This window comes from Equus asinus, chromosome X (assembly GCF_041296235.1).
Source record: "Equus asinus isolate D_3611 breed Donkey chromosome X, EquAss-T2T_v2, whole genome shotgun sequence".
NCBI classification, from domain to species: domain Eukaryota; kingdom Metazoa; phylum Chordata; class Mammalia; order Perissodactyla; family Equidae; genus Equus; species Equus asinus.
The window spans coordinates 48,292,163-48,306,722 of NC_091820.1; the positions used below are offsets into that span (position 1 = coordinate 48,292,163).

General features: G+C 40.9%; 1 protein-coding gene across 1 annotated transcript in view; it reads right to left on the reverse strand.

Moving 5' to 3' along the window:
- The window catches only part of LANCL3 (LanC like family member 3), a 90,960-nt gene that overhangs the window by 18,973 nt on the left and 57,427 nt on the right, over window positions 1-14,560 (reverse strand). The window contains exons 2-3 of the mRNA XM_014831776.3: window positions 6,384-6,507; window positions 2,981-3,178 (exon numbers count right to left, since the gene is read on the reverse strand). Coding sequence (XP_014687262.1) covers window positions 2,981-3,178; window positions 6,384-6,507 — 322 coding nt within the window. The remainder of the gene's footprint in view (window positions 1-2,980; window positions 3,179-6,383; window positions 6,508-14,560) is intronic.

The window sequence follows — 14,560 nt, forward strand, 5'->3', positions numbered from 1 at the left end:
ATGCACTGTCAGTGTTACCACAGTAATGCTGTAGCATAATGCAATCTAGAGTTTATTTTAGCCACAGCATTTGTTTCAATGATTTTGTAAATGACTTTTGTCCTGTATTTCAGCATCATTAAGGCTATGAAGGGGTCATATGAATCTGCTATACCTCATTGCATTTAGTGAGAAAAACTATATGCCACACTGGGTATTTATAAATGCGGGTGTCTGCAAATCTTTTGGGACATATCTCTTACGCATGACAAGGGTCCACAGTATACAAGTGTCTGTGGTGATAAAAAAGATTGAGTTTCACTATTCCATCTCAATGTGCTCATTTCACAGATGAAGAAACGAAGGCACAAAAGAAACAAAGTGGTTTTCTCAAGGTCATTAGCTGGTTCATGTTGGATCTACAATTAGAATCCAGAGTCAAGAACTATTTCCACACTGTATAAATGATAACCAAGGCTGTCACCTGTAGAGGTAGGTTAGAGGAAAGTTAATAGGAAACAATTAAAGGGGGAGATAAGGTATCATTGATGAAATTCCACATCATGGATTATCTCTGGAAGGTTTTTAATCACAGAATGAGTCTGCTGCCCCAAACCATCTGCACTGTTCATAAATCTACTCTGAAAAAATATTTTTCTCAAACAAGTGAAAATTATTTTTCTAGGTCATCTCCTGTCTTAGAATTTTTGAAGAGTTTACTGTTGCCAACTTCATAGAAATCTTGATGGCCTCTGACCTGCACTTATCAGATTTATAATCCCTCTTGATGTTGTTCTTAGTACATCTCTTAAAAGGAAGACCAAAACCCTTGAGGTGGGAGTATGGGTTGGCAGAAGTAATAGGCCTCATTTGGTTCTTTATTCATTTGTGAATTAGTTTATTTTTGGAAGTCCAGTGAACACATGGGTTGAAGATTTTGCTTTGCAAACTTTGCTTTGCAAACTATGTTTAATCTTACCAAGATCCTGAACGTGAACGATACATGAGGATAAATAAAGTCCCCAGGGTGATTAATCCTAAGACGTACTGTTATGGTACACGATTTACACAGACAGATGGAACGTGGTGTACAAAAAGGATGAAATAACTGCCCTTTGAGACACCCACATCAATAAACTGACCCAGTCACTCATTTTAGTGGAATATCTTCCCATTCTTTATAGGGCTTTTACTAGCACATTGAGTCCTTTTAAAATATTCTGTTTTTAACTTGGGACATCTCCAAAAAGTAAAGGATCCTGGAGTGCTTGGAGGATATTCAAAAGACCATCAATGAAAATGATTAAAGGGAATGGGAAATGGGAGTGTCGAGCATAACATAAAGAGATATCATTTCCAGAATGGTAAATAACTGTTGTTTTTCTCCAAAGAGTTCAAAGCAAGAAGAAATGGGCTCAAATTATACCTGGCAGGAATTAGCCTGACATAATGCACAATGCCCTGGCGCTGGTACAAGCACACACAGGAACACAGGAGCCTTTGAAGTCCCTTCCCTCGGTAAATGTGGCAGGCAGAGAAAATATGCCCAATGGACTAAGACTTTTATTATTCATCAACTCAAACTACACCAAGAAAAAAATGACAGTACAGTTGGATTAAAGAACATTAATTAGGTAAGAAGGGGAAAAGAAGTAATAAAAATCAGGTAACAGGGGCCAGCCCCATGGCTGAGTGGTTGAAGTCCCATGTGCTCCACTTCGGCTGCCTGGTTTCACAGGTTCGGATTCCGGGCGTGGACCTACTCCACTCATCAGCCATGCTGTGGAGGCATCCCACAGGCAAAGTAGAGGAAGACTGGTGCAGATGTTAGCTCAGGGCAAATCTTCCTCAAGTGGGAAAAAAAAAAGAGGATTGGCAACAGATATCAACTCGGAGTTAATCTTCCTCAAACACACACAAAAACAACAAAAAACTGGTGCGTTGTGCAAGCTCTACTAAAAAAAAATCAGGTAACAGACTAAAGAGAAATCAAATATATTTTAAAGCTGTGCTCATGGCATTGAGCATAGCCTTGCAAATTAAATCCACTCCTAATCCAAAAATTTTGTGTTATTTTGCTATTTTAAATCTCTCTCCTGGTCAATCAACCAAAATTAATTGATTTATTTGAATTTAACTTCTTTCAAATTGTCCCTTCTCTAAAGGCCTAATTAACAGCATAATGAGTTTTTTTAATAAAAAGGAAAATATGGGATCTGATAACTTTCTAGGCTCAATTCCAGAGAGTTCACTGCAAACAGCTTCTCACTTCTCTAGACTTTTTAGTACATGATAATGGAAATCCTGAGTTGAAGAATTATAGAACAGTGCATCTCGTACTTTAACGTGCATACAAAACACTCATGGATCATGTTAAAATGCACATTCTGATTCAGTGGGTCTAGGGTGGGGTCCTGGATTCTGGATTTCTAACAAGCTCTCAGGCTGCCCATGCCACTAGTCCAGGGACCACATTTTGAATTGCCAGGCTCCAGACCTGCACTGCCCCCTGTAGCTATTGAGCACTTGCAGTGTGGCTAGTCTGAACTGAGACGGCATGTAAGTATAAAATATACACTAGATTTCAAATACTCAATATGAAAAAAATGTAAAATAGCTCAATTTTTAAATTGGTTGCGTGTTGAAATAATATTTTAAGAATATTGGGTTATATAATATATATTGTTAAAATTAATTTTGCCTGTTTTTAACGGGCCTACTAAAAATTTAATTTCATATGTGGCTCATTATATTTTATTGGACAGTGCTAGTTTAATTTACATACAAATAGATATAGAGCATATATTTTTAAAAATAAAGGATCATTTCTGGAAGTCCTTTACAGATCAAGACTTTTTTAGCTTTGAAAAGTCTCATCTTGACCTTTCTATCTCACGTAGTAAAGAGATAAGATGAGAAGTACCCTCGCTTCTCAGAAAAGGCACCCCTCTTTGGCTAAGCCCAATGAAAGGCAATGTTTTCAGATAACGGTGTGTGAGACCTGGGGCGCCGTGGCACCAGTGCACTAGCTCGTTCTCTCTCTCGATGGCCTCGCCGAGCTCAGGTGGCCAGTTGCAGTTCTGTTCCTGCTCCATGAGGAAGTCCACACTCTGCCATACCAGCTCCTGATCTGAGGGCTTGAGGTGCTCATGGTAAGAAAGAAGCATCTGGAGAATGGACGACAGGCCATGAGCTGCTCCTATATTGACAAATAAAGCATAATTAGTTCACATAAAATTGGGAGAAAAGCCAGTTTAATTTAGTGAAAAGACAATCATAGTATAAAAAGAAATGAATGGCAATATTACTTGAAAGCACACATAGTAATATAATAATTGAGTTGCCTAAGAACTAGGTTTCTGAGGAGCATACACTTAGCACCGGTCAGCAAACTATAGCCTGCAGGCCAAATCTGGTTCACTGCCTGTTTTTGTAAATAAAGTTTTATTGAAACACAGCCATGCTCATTCGTTTGTGTATTATCCATGGCTGCTTGCGTACTACAATGGCAGAGTTGTATTTGTAACAGAGACCATAAGGCCACAAAGCCTAAAATTTATTATCTATTCCTTTAAAGAAAAAAGTTTAGTGACTGACATCAGTTTTAGAGAAAAGACTTTTTAAAAACTTTGTAATTGACATATCAATAGTTTTTAGGAAAATGCTTTTAAAGTGAAAATAATTTGTTCTAAGTATACTAAACATTCATTCATTCATTCAACACATAAGAATTAAGCACCTACCACGTGTCAGATAATGTTCTAGGTGCTAAAGATAGATCAGTGAACAAAACAGACTAACATCCTTCTTCTGTAAAGTTAAACACTAGTAATTGCTATTAATTTACTTAATGCTTCACATTTAGCACTGGGCATTGTCCAAGCCCCAGGGGATGCACAGATGAATATGACTTGGTCCATACCCTGGAAGACCTCCCCATCCAGTTCAGTGACAAAGCCAGACTTGTAAATAAATAATTAGAACATGAGGTGATAAATGCTCTAGCAGAGATGTGTACCAAGAGCTAAAAGAGAACCGAGAAAGGAGAGCTTAATCTGGCTTTGGAGTGGAGGAGGCACTGAAGGTTCCACACAGGTAGTGCCATCTGAGCGAAGTTTTGAGGAATTCCTAGGAGTTCCAGCATAGGGTACTGTACTATCAAAGACGTGATCCTGCTTTAGGAGAAGGAGCTAGCTCAACGAAGGTAAAAGTTTTCACTCATTTCTAATGAATAGAGTGCTGATTGATGGGTGGTGGTGGTGTCAATATATTCTGAGGGCTTGCTCTTTAAACTCAACTCTATAATTTTAAAGCTTCCTTTTTGTACTCAGGCCCTCAGAACTCTTGATTCCCTAGAAACAGCTTTATAGTTGTATCCAGTCAAAAATCCTATTCTTAAAATTTGCTCACGAAACTTGAAGGAAGCTTTCTTTCACTGGACTGTTTTTTTAGATTCTTTTTTAAAATTTTTCCTTTTTCTCCCCAAAGCCCCCCAGTACATAGTTGTGTATTTTTCAGTTGTGAGTCTTTCGAGTTGCGGCCTGTGGGATGCCTCCTCAGCATGGCTTGATGAGTGGTGCCATGTCCGTGCCCAGGATTCAAACCAGCGAAACCCTGGGCCACCGAAGTGGAGCGTGCAAACTTAACCACTTGGCCACGGGGCCAGCCCCTCTTTCACTGGATTTTAAATTTATAGAAAGAAGCTTGCTTTCCAGGAACATATTTATGCATTAGATAGAAATATGGTTTGTGCTATATATGTAAATGGCTAGAATGTGAATTTCTCTAAAAAGATAGGAAAATGAAAGAATTAGTTCTATTAGAGAACTCTAGCAGACACTGTCAGTACCCTGCCCATCACCTCAGCCACACTCCTCACTCTGGTGCACCTATCCTCCCTGCTTCCCACCTCAAGCACCTATCATTCTGCCTGAGGCTTTCTCTGGCCACAGCGGTGTGCCCAGCCCACAGGGACAGGGCTGAAATCCTAGGGAATTAACACCTCTGGGAGCATCCTTCTATCAATGGAGCAGGGAGTTGGTGGACGAATACCCCAGCTTCCTCACCCTTTGGGTGGGACAATTCTGAGGCACGTTCTCTACAGACTCTAAGAGTCCCCAGTGGAACTGAGGCTCAGTTATTCATGAGTGCTCACTATTACATCCTCTATTAATTTTTTTCTCTACCCTGCCTCACTTCGTCGCTCCTCTAACAACACTTTCTGGGATCATCTCCCAAACAAACCATTTATACCCAAATCCTTGTCTCAAGGTCTGATTTTAGGGAAACGTGGACAAGAACTTAAAAAGTCTTTGAGAAAACTCTCCGAGAACTGCTAGTCCATAAGCTCATTGCAGAAGTTGTTCATCAGCCATCCATTCATTCATTTGGGTACCCTCATATATGTATAGGCTCTTGCTAAAGGTCCAGGGGTCACAAAGATAAATGAAAGAAAGTCCTTATCCTGAAGGTACACAGAGCCTGCTAAGGCAGTTGGACAGGTAAGCCACTAACTACAGTGCAATGTCATAAGGGCTTCAATAGAAGGGTGTCAGGGTGACATGATACTACCCAATTTTGCTTCAGGGTAAAACCTGAAAAGTAAGAATGTTTCTCTAGAGAGGGTTCAATAAACCCTTTTTCCAAAAAGCACGAAGTTTCTCAATAGGTCTAATGATGTTTGATCAGAGTCTTGAAGTCTGGGTATAAGTATTACAGATAGATGAAGGGGTCATGGGAAACTGGGCGTTTTAGGCAAAAGGAACAGGCACAAAGGTTCCAAAGATATGAGAACACTTTGCTTGTAGGAGACTGTGCTGGACAGAACCAGGGAGGGGAGAGAGAAAGCTTGAGTTTGGAGAAGGAGGCAGGTGATCTACAAAGGGCCTTGCAAGTCATGCTCAGGAGCGATGGGGAGCCACCAAAGGATCCAAAAAGAAAATTAATCCAGAGTAATTAATTTTCACTGTACATGCCTCATATCTCAAAAGTAGCCACTGTGATTCAGTAGTCTGTTATTAATCCACTAATATTAAAATGTTGAAAATGTTAGTGGCTGAATCTCATTTCCCTGTGCAGAGGCACTATTTACAATGAGTGTGTAAACTGTTCACAAACTTTCAGCAGAATTAGGGCAATGAACTCACAATATAGAATATGGATTTTAGTCTTCAGTGAGAGTAATTGTTAAAATAGCTATATTTCTGTCGGTAGACTACAAAAGCAAATATTAAATTGTAATTTACAATATCTATCAATTTTTATTTTTAAATGGAATTTTAAAGTATTTCTAGTTAAATGAACAGTGATGACCTATGTCAGAAACAAAATCTTCCAGTCTTTAGTCAATGCTGACATGAGAGACTCTCTTCATCTCACCGGCCCTTGCCAACACCGTCACTCACCCAAGTATTCAGTTCCATAGTAAGAGTACATCAGGGGAAATGGTTTCCTCTTTTTCATGGCATACTGCTTCCCAGAGTCCAGAATCGCCTGGCAAATTGATTTGATCTGTGCTGGAGTCAGTACCTGAGTAAGGAAATCAAGAAGCAGAAGTCAAATCAGGATCCTCTTTTTCCCTCAGACATTGAATTTTCTTGCTTTAAAAATTCCATCAGCATATCCCCAAATCCTTTTCTATGTGTAAATAAGATTAGCCAGACATAACTTCTTTTTTCTTAACTGTTGATTCTTTGTTGTCAATTTTATCTACCCTCTTCAGAAAATCTGCTGTTTTGATGGGAAATGCACAGCTTTACTGCTATAGGCTTTTATAAAATGCAAAGACCACCTTACAGTTGTTGTATCATTGATCTTTGTCACAGGAACAAGAAATTGTTCAGAAAAGAACAAAGACTAGTCCTAAAGGATCACGCTTAACAAAGCTGTTACTCCTGGACCAGGTGCAGGTCTGGCCCAGACAATGGGCCTTCAATTTGTGTCATTTAGTCTGTGCTTATAAAGCCACCATTCTATGACAACCTGCTGCATGACAGACTCACTGTAAGCATCTTCATTCCCTGAATGAAACCAAATTCCAATAAGTACCAAGGCAAAATAACTTTTAATATCAAAATGCCTCTGAATACAGAACGACTAAAATGCAATGACTTGCAGTCTTCCATATTTTATTCAACCTATTCACAGTCAGTTTTAGGACTATAGAGATTAAAATGTTCTCAAGCCTACTAGGCGTCACTGAGTTTATGAGGATTCTGCTCAGGTTTGTGATGTTTCCTGACTCCCATTTTTCCTCGGGGCAGGTTAGATGCTCCCTTTGGCACACTCCTGACATCACCATGACTCTTTGGTACAGCACTTACCAACCTGGTGTTATGTCTCTCTATATATACTAGACGATCAGTTATTTGAGGGCAAAGACTGTGGCATCTCATTATTTTGGTATCTTTGGTTCTTAACCCAAAACCTGAGGGGGCCTTTGGTGACTGATGAATGAGTAAAAAGTGTTAGGTTTACTGGCATGAAAAACAGAGCCCTCCCTCTTCTCTTTCCTTTATCCCTTCTCTCCCTCCCTCCTCCTTCCCTCCTTCCCCCTTTCTCTCCCTTCTACAATTATTTCTTAAGCCTCTACTATATGCCAGTAAAGCCTGTACTAGATGCTGGAGATACGACAGTGAACAAGATAGACTAGACCTCTGCTCTCGTGCAGCCAATGTTTCAAAAGTGCAGACCTGCACAGGACGAGCCAGAGTCAGAATACCAACAAAAGTTCACCTAAAGTTCAGCTTTCACCTAAGTGAATGAGTCAGGGATCAAGGAAAAGTCTATTGGATTTTGGCCTCTCTCCTAATACACAATGAATTTTCCTACCTGATATTTGGCATTAGACTCACCTATTCCTTTTGAAATAAGGTACCAATGCTTTGTTAAATCATAACTTACTTCTCTGATTTACCCAACATTAGAAGAGTAAAATATAATCCAGGTTTTCGCCTCCTCAAATCTAGCATTTAATTTGGAAAAATAATTAAAGAGGAAGCTGCTCATTAATTAATTTGCCAATTAACTTTTATTGAGCTACTATTCCAGTAAGGCCCTGTACTAGGTATTGTGGGGAAATTCTAGAAAGCCTGGGACACATTTTCTCCCTAGAGGGAATTTACTATCCAGTGCTAGAGAGGAGACATACACAAAAGTCTACAATAAAGCCATTAAAGTTCATGGGCCCAGGGGTGGAAAGAAACAGTAATGCCGTGTGTAACACAGACAATGAAGCACTGCTCGGCTCCGCTAAGGCGTTACTATCTCCTCATTTTCCATCTGGTTGCTCAGAAACAATTGTCGTGGCTTTCGACTTAAATTTTCCTTTTATTAGCTACCTATCTTTGTCTCTTGGGTTTACTCCTTTCTGCCTAAAATTGCCAAAGACTCTATTTTCCCGTGCATTCCCACTGTCATTTCAAGGCTCAGCCTCCAGTCTTTCCTTAGTTGAACAGCAAATTTGTCCTAAACGATTTCCTACTCTGCATCTATTCAAATCACTATCAAAATTTTCATTTGCTATTAAAAACATCTTCCTCTTTGTGCCTTTATCAGTACCAACTGATCTTACATTTAGTCTTACCCTACTTAATATCTTGCATCAAGAGTCTCATAGCAACTCCTCCATCCTGGCTCTCTTTCAGAAACTGCTTAAGTGCCTTGAAGGGCATGAACTTAATAGGCCTCCATCCTGGTCCCATCCCATATTTTTCTGGAAATATACCTTGCTTTTCAACTGAACTTAGGTCCTGTCTGCCAATTCTGGTCTTAAATCCACATGACAGGAGCAGTTTTGTGATAGGAAAAGGTCACTGAATTTTGGGGGTATGTACTCATTTGAATTACTAAAATTCTTCCTATTTGACTTTTGTGCCAATAATTGAAAACTGGCTTATTCTCTCCTCAGTTGAACATTTATTCATATGTTTCCTCTCTTTCTGTGTCTGTGTGTGTGTGTGTCTGTGTGTGTGTGTGCAAGCACGTGTATTCACCTGTTTATTTGTAACCCAGAAAAAAAATCAACTTAGGTTATATGTGGTGCCCTCTCCCTTTCTTTCCATCCCTAATCTACAGCTCAGAATAGAGAATGAGTTTATAAAATATTTCAAAACCTCCCCAGTCATGCCTCATGTCTGGGCGGTTTCCCCTTATCTCTCAGAAACACTGTGAAAAACAAAGAGAAACCACATTTGTTTGGCTGGATAAAGAGCAGTTACGCATGCAGTTCTTTATCTCTGGGAACAGACAAGACCTACCCATGGGTTTATTGATCAGCAAATAAAAAGTGAAAACAGTGCTCATTAAAAGTGTGTGGAGGGGAACCTTGAGATGGAGGGTCCTCTTTTTTTCTCCCCTGAACAAACAGGACAGAAAGAAAGGAGATGACATGCAAGGGGAGGGGCTTGTTCTTGCCCTCTCATTTGTCTGCTTTCTCAGACATCCCTCCATTCCCAACTCCTAGAACACAGGAACACACGCATGAGCACACACAATACCTCCGAGAGGATGGCCTCTGTGCTTTTGAAACACTCTGAGGCCCTGAGAATGAGGAAGCGGCATTTCCAGGGGAGGGAAAGAAAGTGACTGGAGATGGCAGAGAGGGGCTCCCTGCCCATTAGGCCTTTATCAACATAAATCCAAAATTCCCTCTCCTGTATTTATAGCACCTAGGGCCTATGCATGTGTTGATATCTTAGACGGATTTGATTCTTTAAATAAATTTCTTTTACATCGAATTAAAATAAATTAAGATATCTTGAAAATACAAAGCAAGTCTGTGGTGGTTTGGTTTAAACAGTTTGACCGATTCTCCTCACTTATCTTCAAACAGAGGTGTTTGTTGTGAAATATTCCTATGGGGCAGGGCTCTGAGTATGAAGTGACAAGAGAGCAATAAAGCCCATGCTATGTTTCTTGGCCCCAGCTGAAGGTCGCGCTGTGATTGAACCACCTCCATGCTGAGGAGAGATGACCTTTGTTAAGGAAATGAATAAAATGGACCAAGCCACAGAAAGCTTGCTTCACCACACACCCCTTTCCAGGGCAAATGTCCTGCCCACAGGCCCTCTGGAGTGGCAGTCTTTGCTCGGGGGCGGGTAGAGATTTATTTCAGGTGTTGAGAAGACAAAATCTCAGGAGAGCTGCTTTGAAAAGAAGCTTAAAGAGACAAGGTAGGGCTAAGGGAGCACTTTCAAGTAGGATATAGATCTTGATGAATCGAATAATTCAAATTATGTGCAAAGCCTTTTGCACTTTGAGGAAAGATATAATCTTAATAATTAGACTAAGTTAACATCTGAACCACTTAAATAATGAAACATTCAGCAGTTCTTTAAACTCTAAAAGTCGTGACCTAATAGGGATAAAGTGGAAGGAGTAAATATCATGAGTTTCACAGAGGTAGAGGGATATGAGCTAAGCTTTAAAGGACAAGTAGGAAGTGGATAAATGAAAGTGGGGGGAAGAGGCCATTTTAAGCTGTAGGATGATGGGGGAAACCCCGTGTATTAGGGCAATGCTTCTCAAACTGGAATGTGCACACAAATCACCTGGTGTTCTTGTTAAAATGCAGATTCTTGGGGCTGGCCCCATGACATAGTGGTTAAGTTTGGCACACTCCACTTTGCAGGTGGGGGTTTGCAGGTTTGGATCCCAGGCACAGACCTGTACCACTCCTCAGTCATGCTGTGGTGGTGACCCACATATAAAGTGGAGGAAGACTGGTACAGAAGTTAGCTCAGGGCTAATCTTCCTCAAGAAAAAAAAAAGGAAAATGGGCAACAGATGTTAGCTCAGGGCTAATCTTCCACAGCAAAAAAAAAAAAAAAAGAATTAAAAAATGCAGATTTTGATTCAGTAGGTCTGGGATGGGGCAGGATTCTACATTTCTAACAAGCTCCCAGGTGATGCTGCTGCTGCTGGATCCACAAACACACCTGAAGTAGCAAGGGATTATGGGAACAGAGAGGCTGGTTGCAGGCGAGGATTTCTCTTGGGAAGGGTGAGAAATTAGACTGAAGGAACTATAGGAAGTTCCCGAAGACATTCAAGGAAGCAAGAAAGAGCACCAGGCAAAAACACTGCATACCATAATTTAAATGATCAGCTTACCTAGAAAAGCAAAGCAGCAACAATGGGAAATTCTCTTCCAATACACTGTGTGTAGGAAAAACACGTCCAAATTTGCAAACCCCAGTGGGGAGCTCTTAGCCAATGTGGCCAGGTTTGTTATTTTCTTAATGAGTCTCCAAATGGGGCACGTGTGCTGGTGCAGAATGAGCAAGTCCCTTCCATCTGGTTTTCCTGATGCTCCCTGACCATTATTATGCTGGGCGATGAGGAATGGGAGGCAGGTTACTCCAGTTAATGATTATCTTCCAGTTATTAAAGGGATTCAGCAGGGAATTTCAGTTATAAACACTTGGTCTCAGATACCATTTCAAAAGTTGCTTCTTTTCCCTTCTCATGTCAAGAAACACAAGCCAAGAAAACACTGGAAACCAGAAAAGAAGAACAGGTTTTGCTCCATTCTTGCAGACTGACTGCTAGCTTTAGAGATTTACTACAAGCACCTGGTAACCCAGTCTGCATCAAGTGTCACTAAGATGATTTCATTTTGTTTCCTGCAAGATACTAAATGTCTCAGAGCCTGAGTTTCCTTATCTACAAAAAGGGGATCACAATAACTAGCCCTACCTACCTCCTCAGGTGATGGTGAGACTCTTATGAAAAAGCAATTCCCAATGTTTGGACTTACACTGCAATCACCTGAGGAGCTTTTAAATATCCTGATGCTCTGACCACACCCCAAACCAATTACATCAGCCTCTCTGGGTGTGGAACCCAGGCACCACTATTTTTTAAAGCTCCCCACGTGATTCCAAAGTGCAGTCGAGTTTGAGAATCACTGCTATGAAATATCAAATGAATGCAAAAATAGTTTTTAAAAGAAAATTAATAATACGATGATGATGATCAGAACTAAAGAGAAGACAAGCAAAGGACCTCCCAAGCCGAAGACACTCCCAGATATAGAGATACACCTTTGGTCTGAGTCATGGGGGAGTGGAAGGGAAAAACCCAATATTCCCATCAAAAGACACTCTGGGTCAGGTCAGAGGTCCACTGAACCTCGTCCAGTATTTCCAACACAGACACCAATGCACATTTTGTGGCAGAGTAATGGAGAAACCAAGAAAACAGCAGGTAGTGCACTGGACTAGGATTCAGAAGATCTGGGCTTCAGATCCAGCCTTGCCACAGTAACCACGGTTAAGTCATCAGAGCTGTTTCCTCGTCTGGACTAGAATCTGTCCAACTGAGTCAGTGCTGCTTAAATTTTAGTGTGCCTAAAAATCACCCAGCGAGCTAGCTAAAACAGCTTCCCGGGCCTCACCCTGAGAGATTCTGACTCAGTAGCTGTGGAATGGGCTCTGAGATCTTAATTTCTAACAAGCTCTCAAGTGATGTGCATGCTGCTGGTCTGGGAACCACTCACTGAACAGGACTGTACTAGGTGACCTCTAAGGTGATTCCGGGCTCCAAACTCTCTGGTTCTCAAAAGCACTGGAGTCGTCTGGCTTTTGAACCGAAGAAAGATGACAGCACGGTGATCAAAAACATGGGCTTTGGGGTCAGGTAGACCCGAGTTCCAAACTTGGCTTCACCACTTTCTAGCAGTGTGGATTTAGGCAAGTTACTTAGACTTTCTAAGCCTCAGTTTAGTCATTTGTAGAAAGCAGCAATAATAAGACCTACCTACTTTACTGGATTGCTATGAGGATTCCATATAAGCACTTAGCACAATTCCTGGCATAAAGCACATGCATCACGCACGTAAGCTACAGTGAAAACAGACATCCAAAGTCCAATAGTGACTCAACTCCCACCATTCAGCACCATGGCCTTGGAGGCCAGTGCTCAGGATGTCTCATAAAATAACGCTGTTGCTCACCTCCCACTCCCCATTCTCCACCCAAGGACCAGCTTGTGTCAGCTTGCATTCCTAAACTGTTGTAACTTGTAATTCATAAACTAGTAAAGTATGGCCCTTCATGTCGGTGTGTTTACTTTTTGTACTTATCACCACACTTTGAGCCCTTCACTATGTCACTATGTAACTCTAGACCAATCACATAAAACTCTCTGGACCTCAGTTTCCTCATCTGAAAAAACAAGGAGTTAAGCTGATGTGGTCTTTAATATGCCTTTCAGCAATAGTATTTTGTTATTTTGTGATTCAATACTTTATGACAACTATTTACAAATCTTTATACTTATTTGGGCTCTAATTCTCGGATGTGGATGTGATGGTAGGTTTCAGTGGTTTCATTTCTTACAGGCTAGGCAAAAAGTCCTTTGTAATGAGATGATAGCTCATGGTTAACTTGTCCTCTATTCTAGGCACTTTCTTCTATCAAGATGCACATTCTCTTATGTACTTTCTTCCTAGAGAAACTTCAAAGGACTAGAGGTCGTTTCAGCCTCTTGGCCTCGGTTACTTGAGTCTGGTTATCTGGAGTCTTTGGTCTCTCAATGCCCCCAAAGTGAATGACTACATCATTAAGGCTGGATGCATAACTGACCGTTTCCCATCAGACCCTCCTCTAAGCCACTGCTGAATGAGTATGTCATTGCATATTCTCAAACTATGGTTCAACAAACATTTTTCAAGTGCTCACTAGGTGCGTAACACTGTGCTAGAGAGCAGAGAAATAGATGAGTGGTTGCGTATAATCGGATATACAGTAAATGCCTTTCTTATTTGGAAAGGCCAATTCTGATTACATATATGTGGCTTACACTATTAGTTAGCAACTTAATATCCATTCTCCTCTTATTCCTAACTACATCTCAATTTTATTAGGGTGATAACTGTGTTTAGCTCTAGGTGATAAACAGTGAATAGCCTCAGCCAATCATGTCAATCTTATTGTTGCTTGCCAGATACTCAAGTCTCAGCCTTTCTTGAATCTAGGGTTGGCTATATGGCCTTATTTTGTTCAAAGGGGAAATCTGCTGGGGCTGTTACCTGCCTTTCCTCTTTTTGGTGCCTTGAATGTGGATATGAGTCCTGGAGCTGTAGCAGCTATTTTACATCCTGAGGCAATGAGCATGTGGATGAAAGGCCAACATTCAAAGAAGGACGGAGGAGAAAAATCCTGGGGTTTATGGACATCATTGAACATCCGTACCACAACCAGGGTCACCTATCTCCAGACTCTTGTTATGAGAGAAAAATTATTCCCTTTTTTAAAGTCACTGTTCATTGGGTTACTTACAGCCAAACTCACATCAACTGGGCAGCCACAAAGTGCCAACCTAACAGCATTGATAGCATCCACTTCCCTATAAAGCAATTTCTGCTCACATGTACTTCTGTTTCCACGGAAACCTCCACTCTGCAGCTCTTTAAAGTGAGGCTGCCTGCCAGAGTGGACAAATTCAAATGCAGTTTCCAGTTCTGGCTGCACTCACAAGGTTGTGATTGATTTTTCTTAAGTGCTATCCTACAGCCCAGAGACAAAGCCTGGGAAACACACTGTCACCTTTGCTGCCATTGCCCTTGGTGACCTTCCTA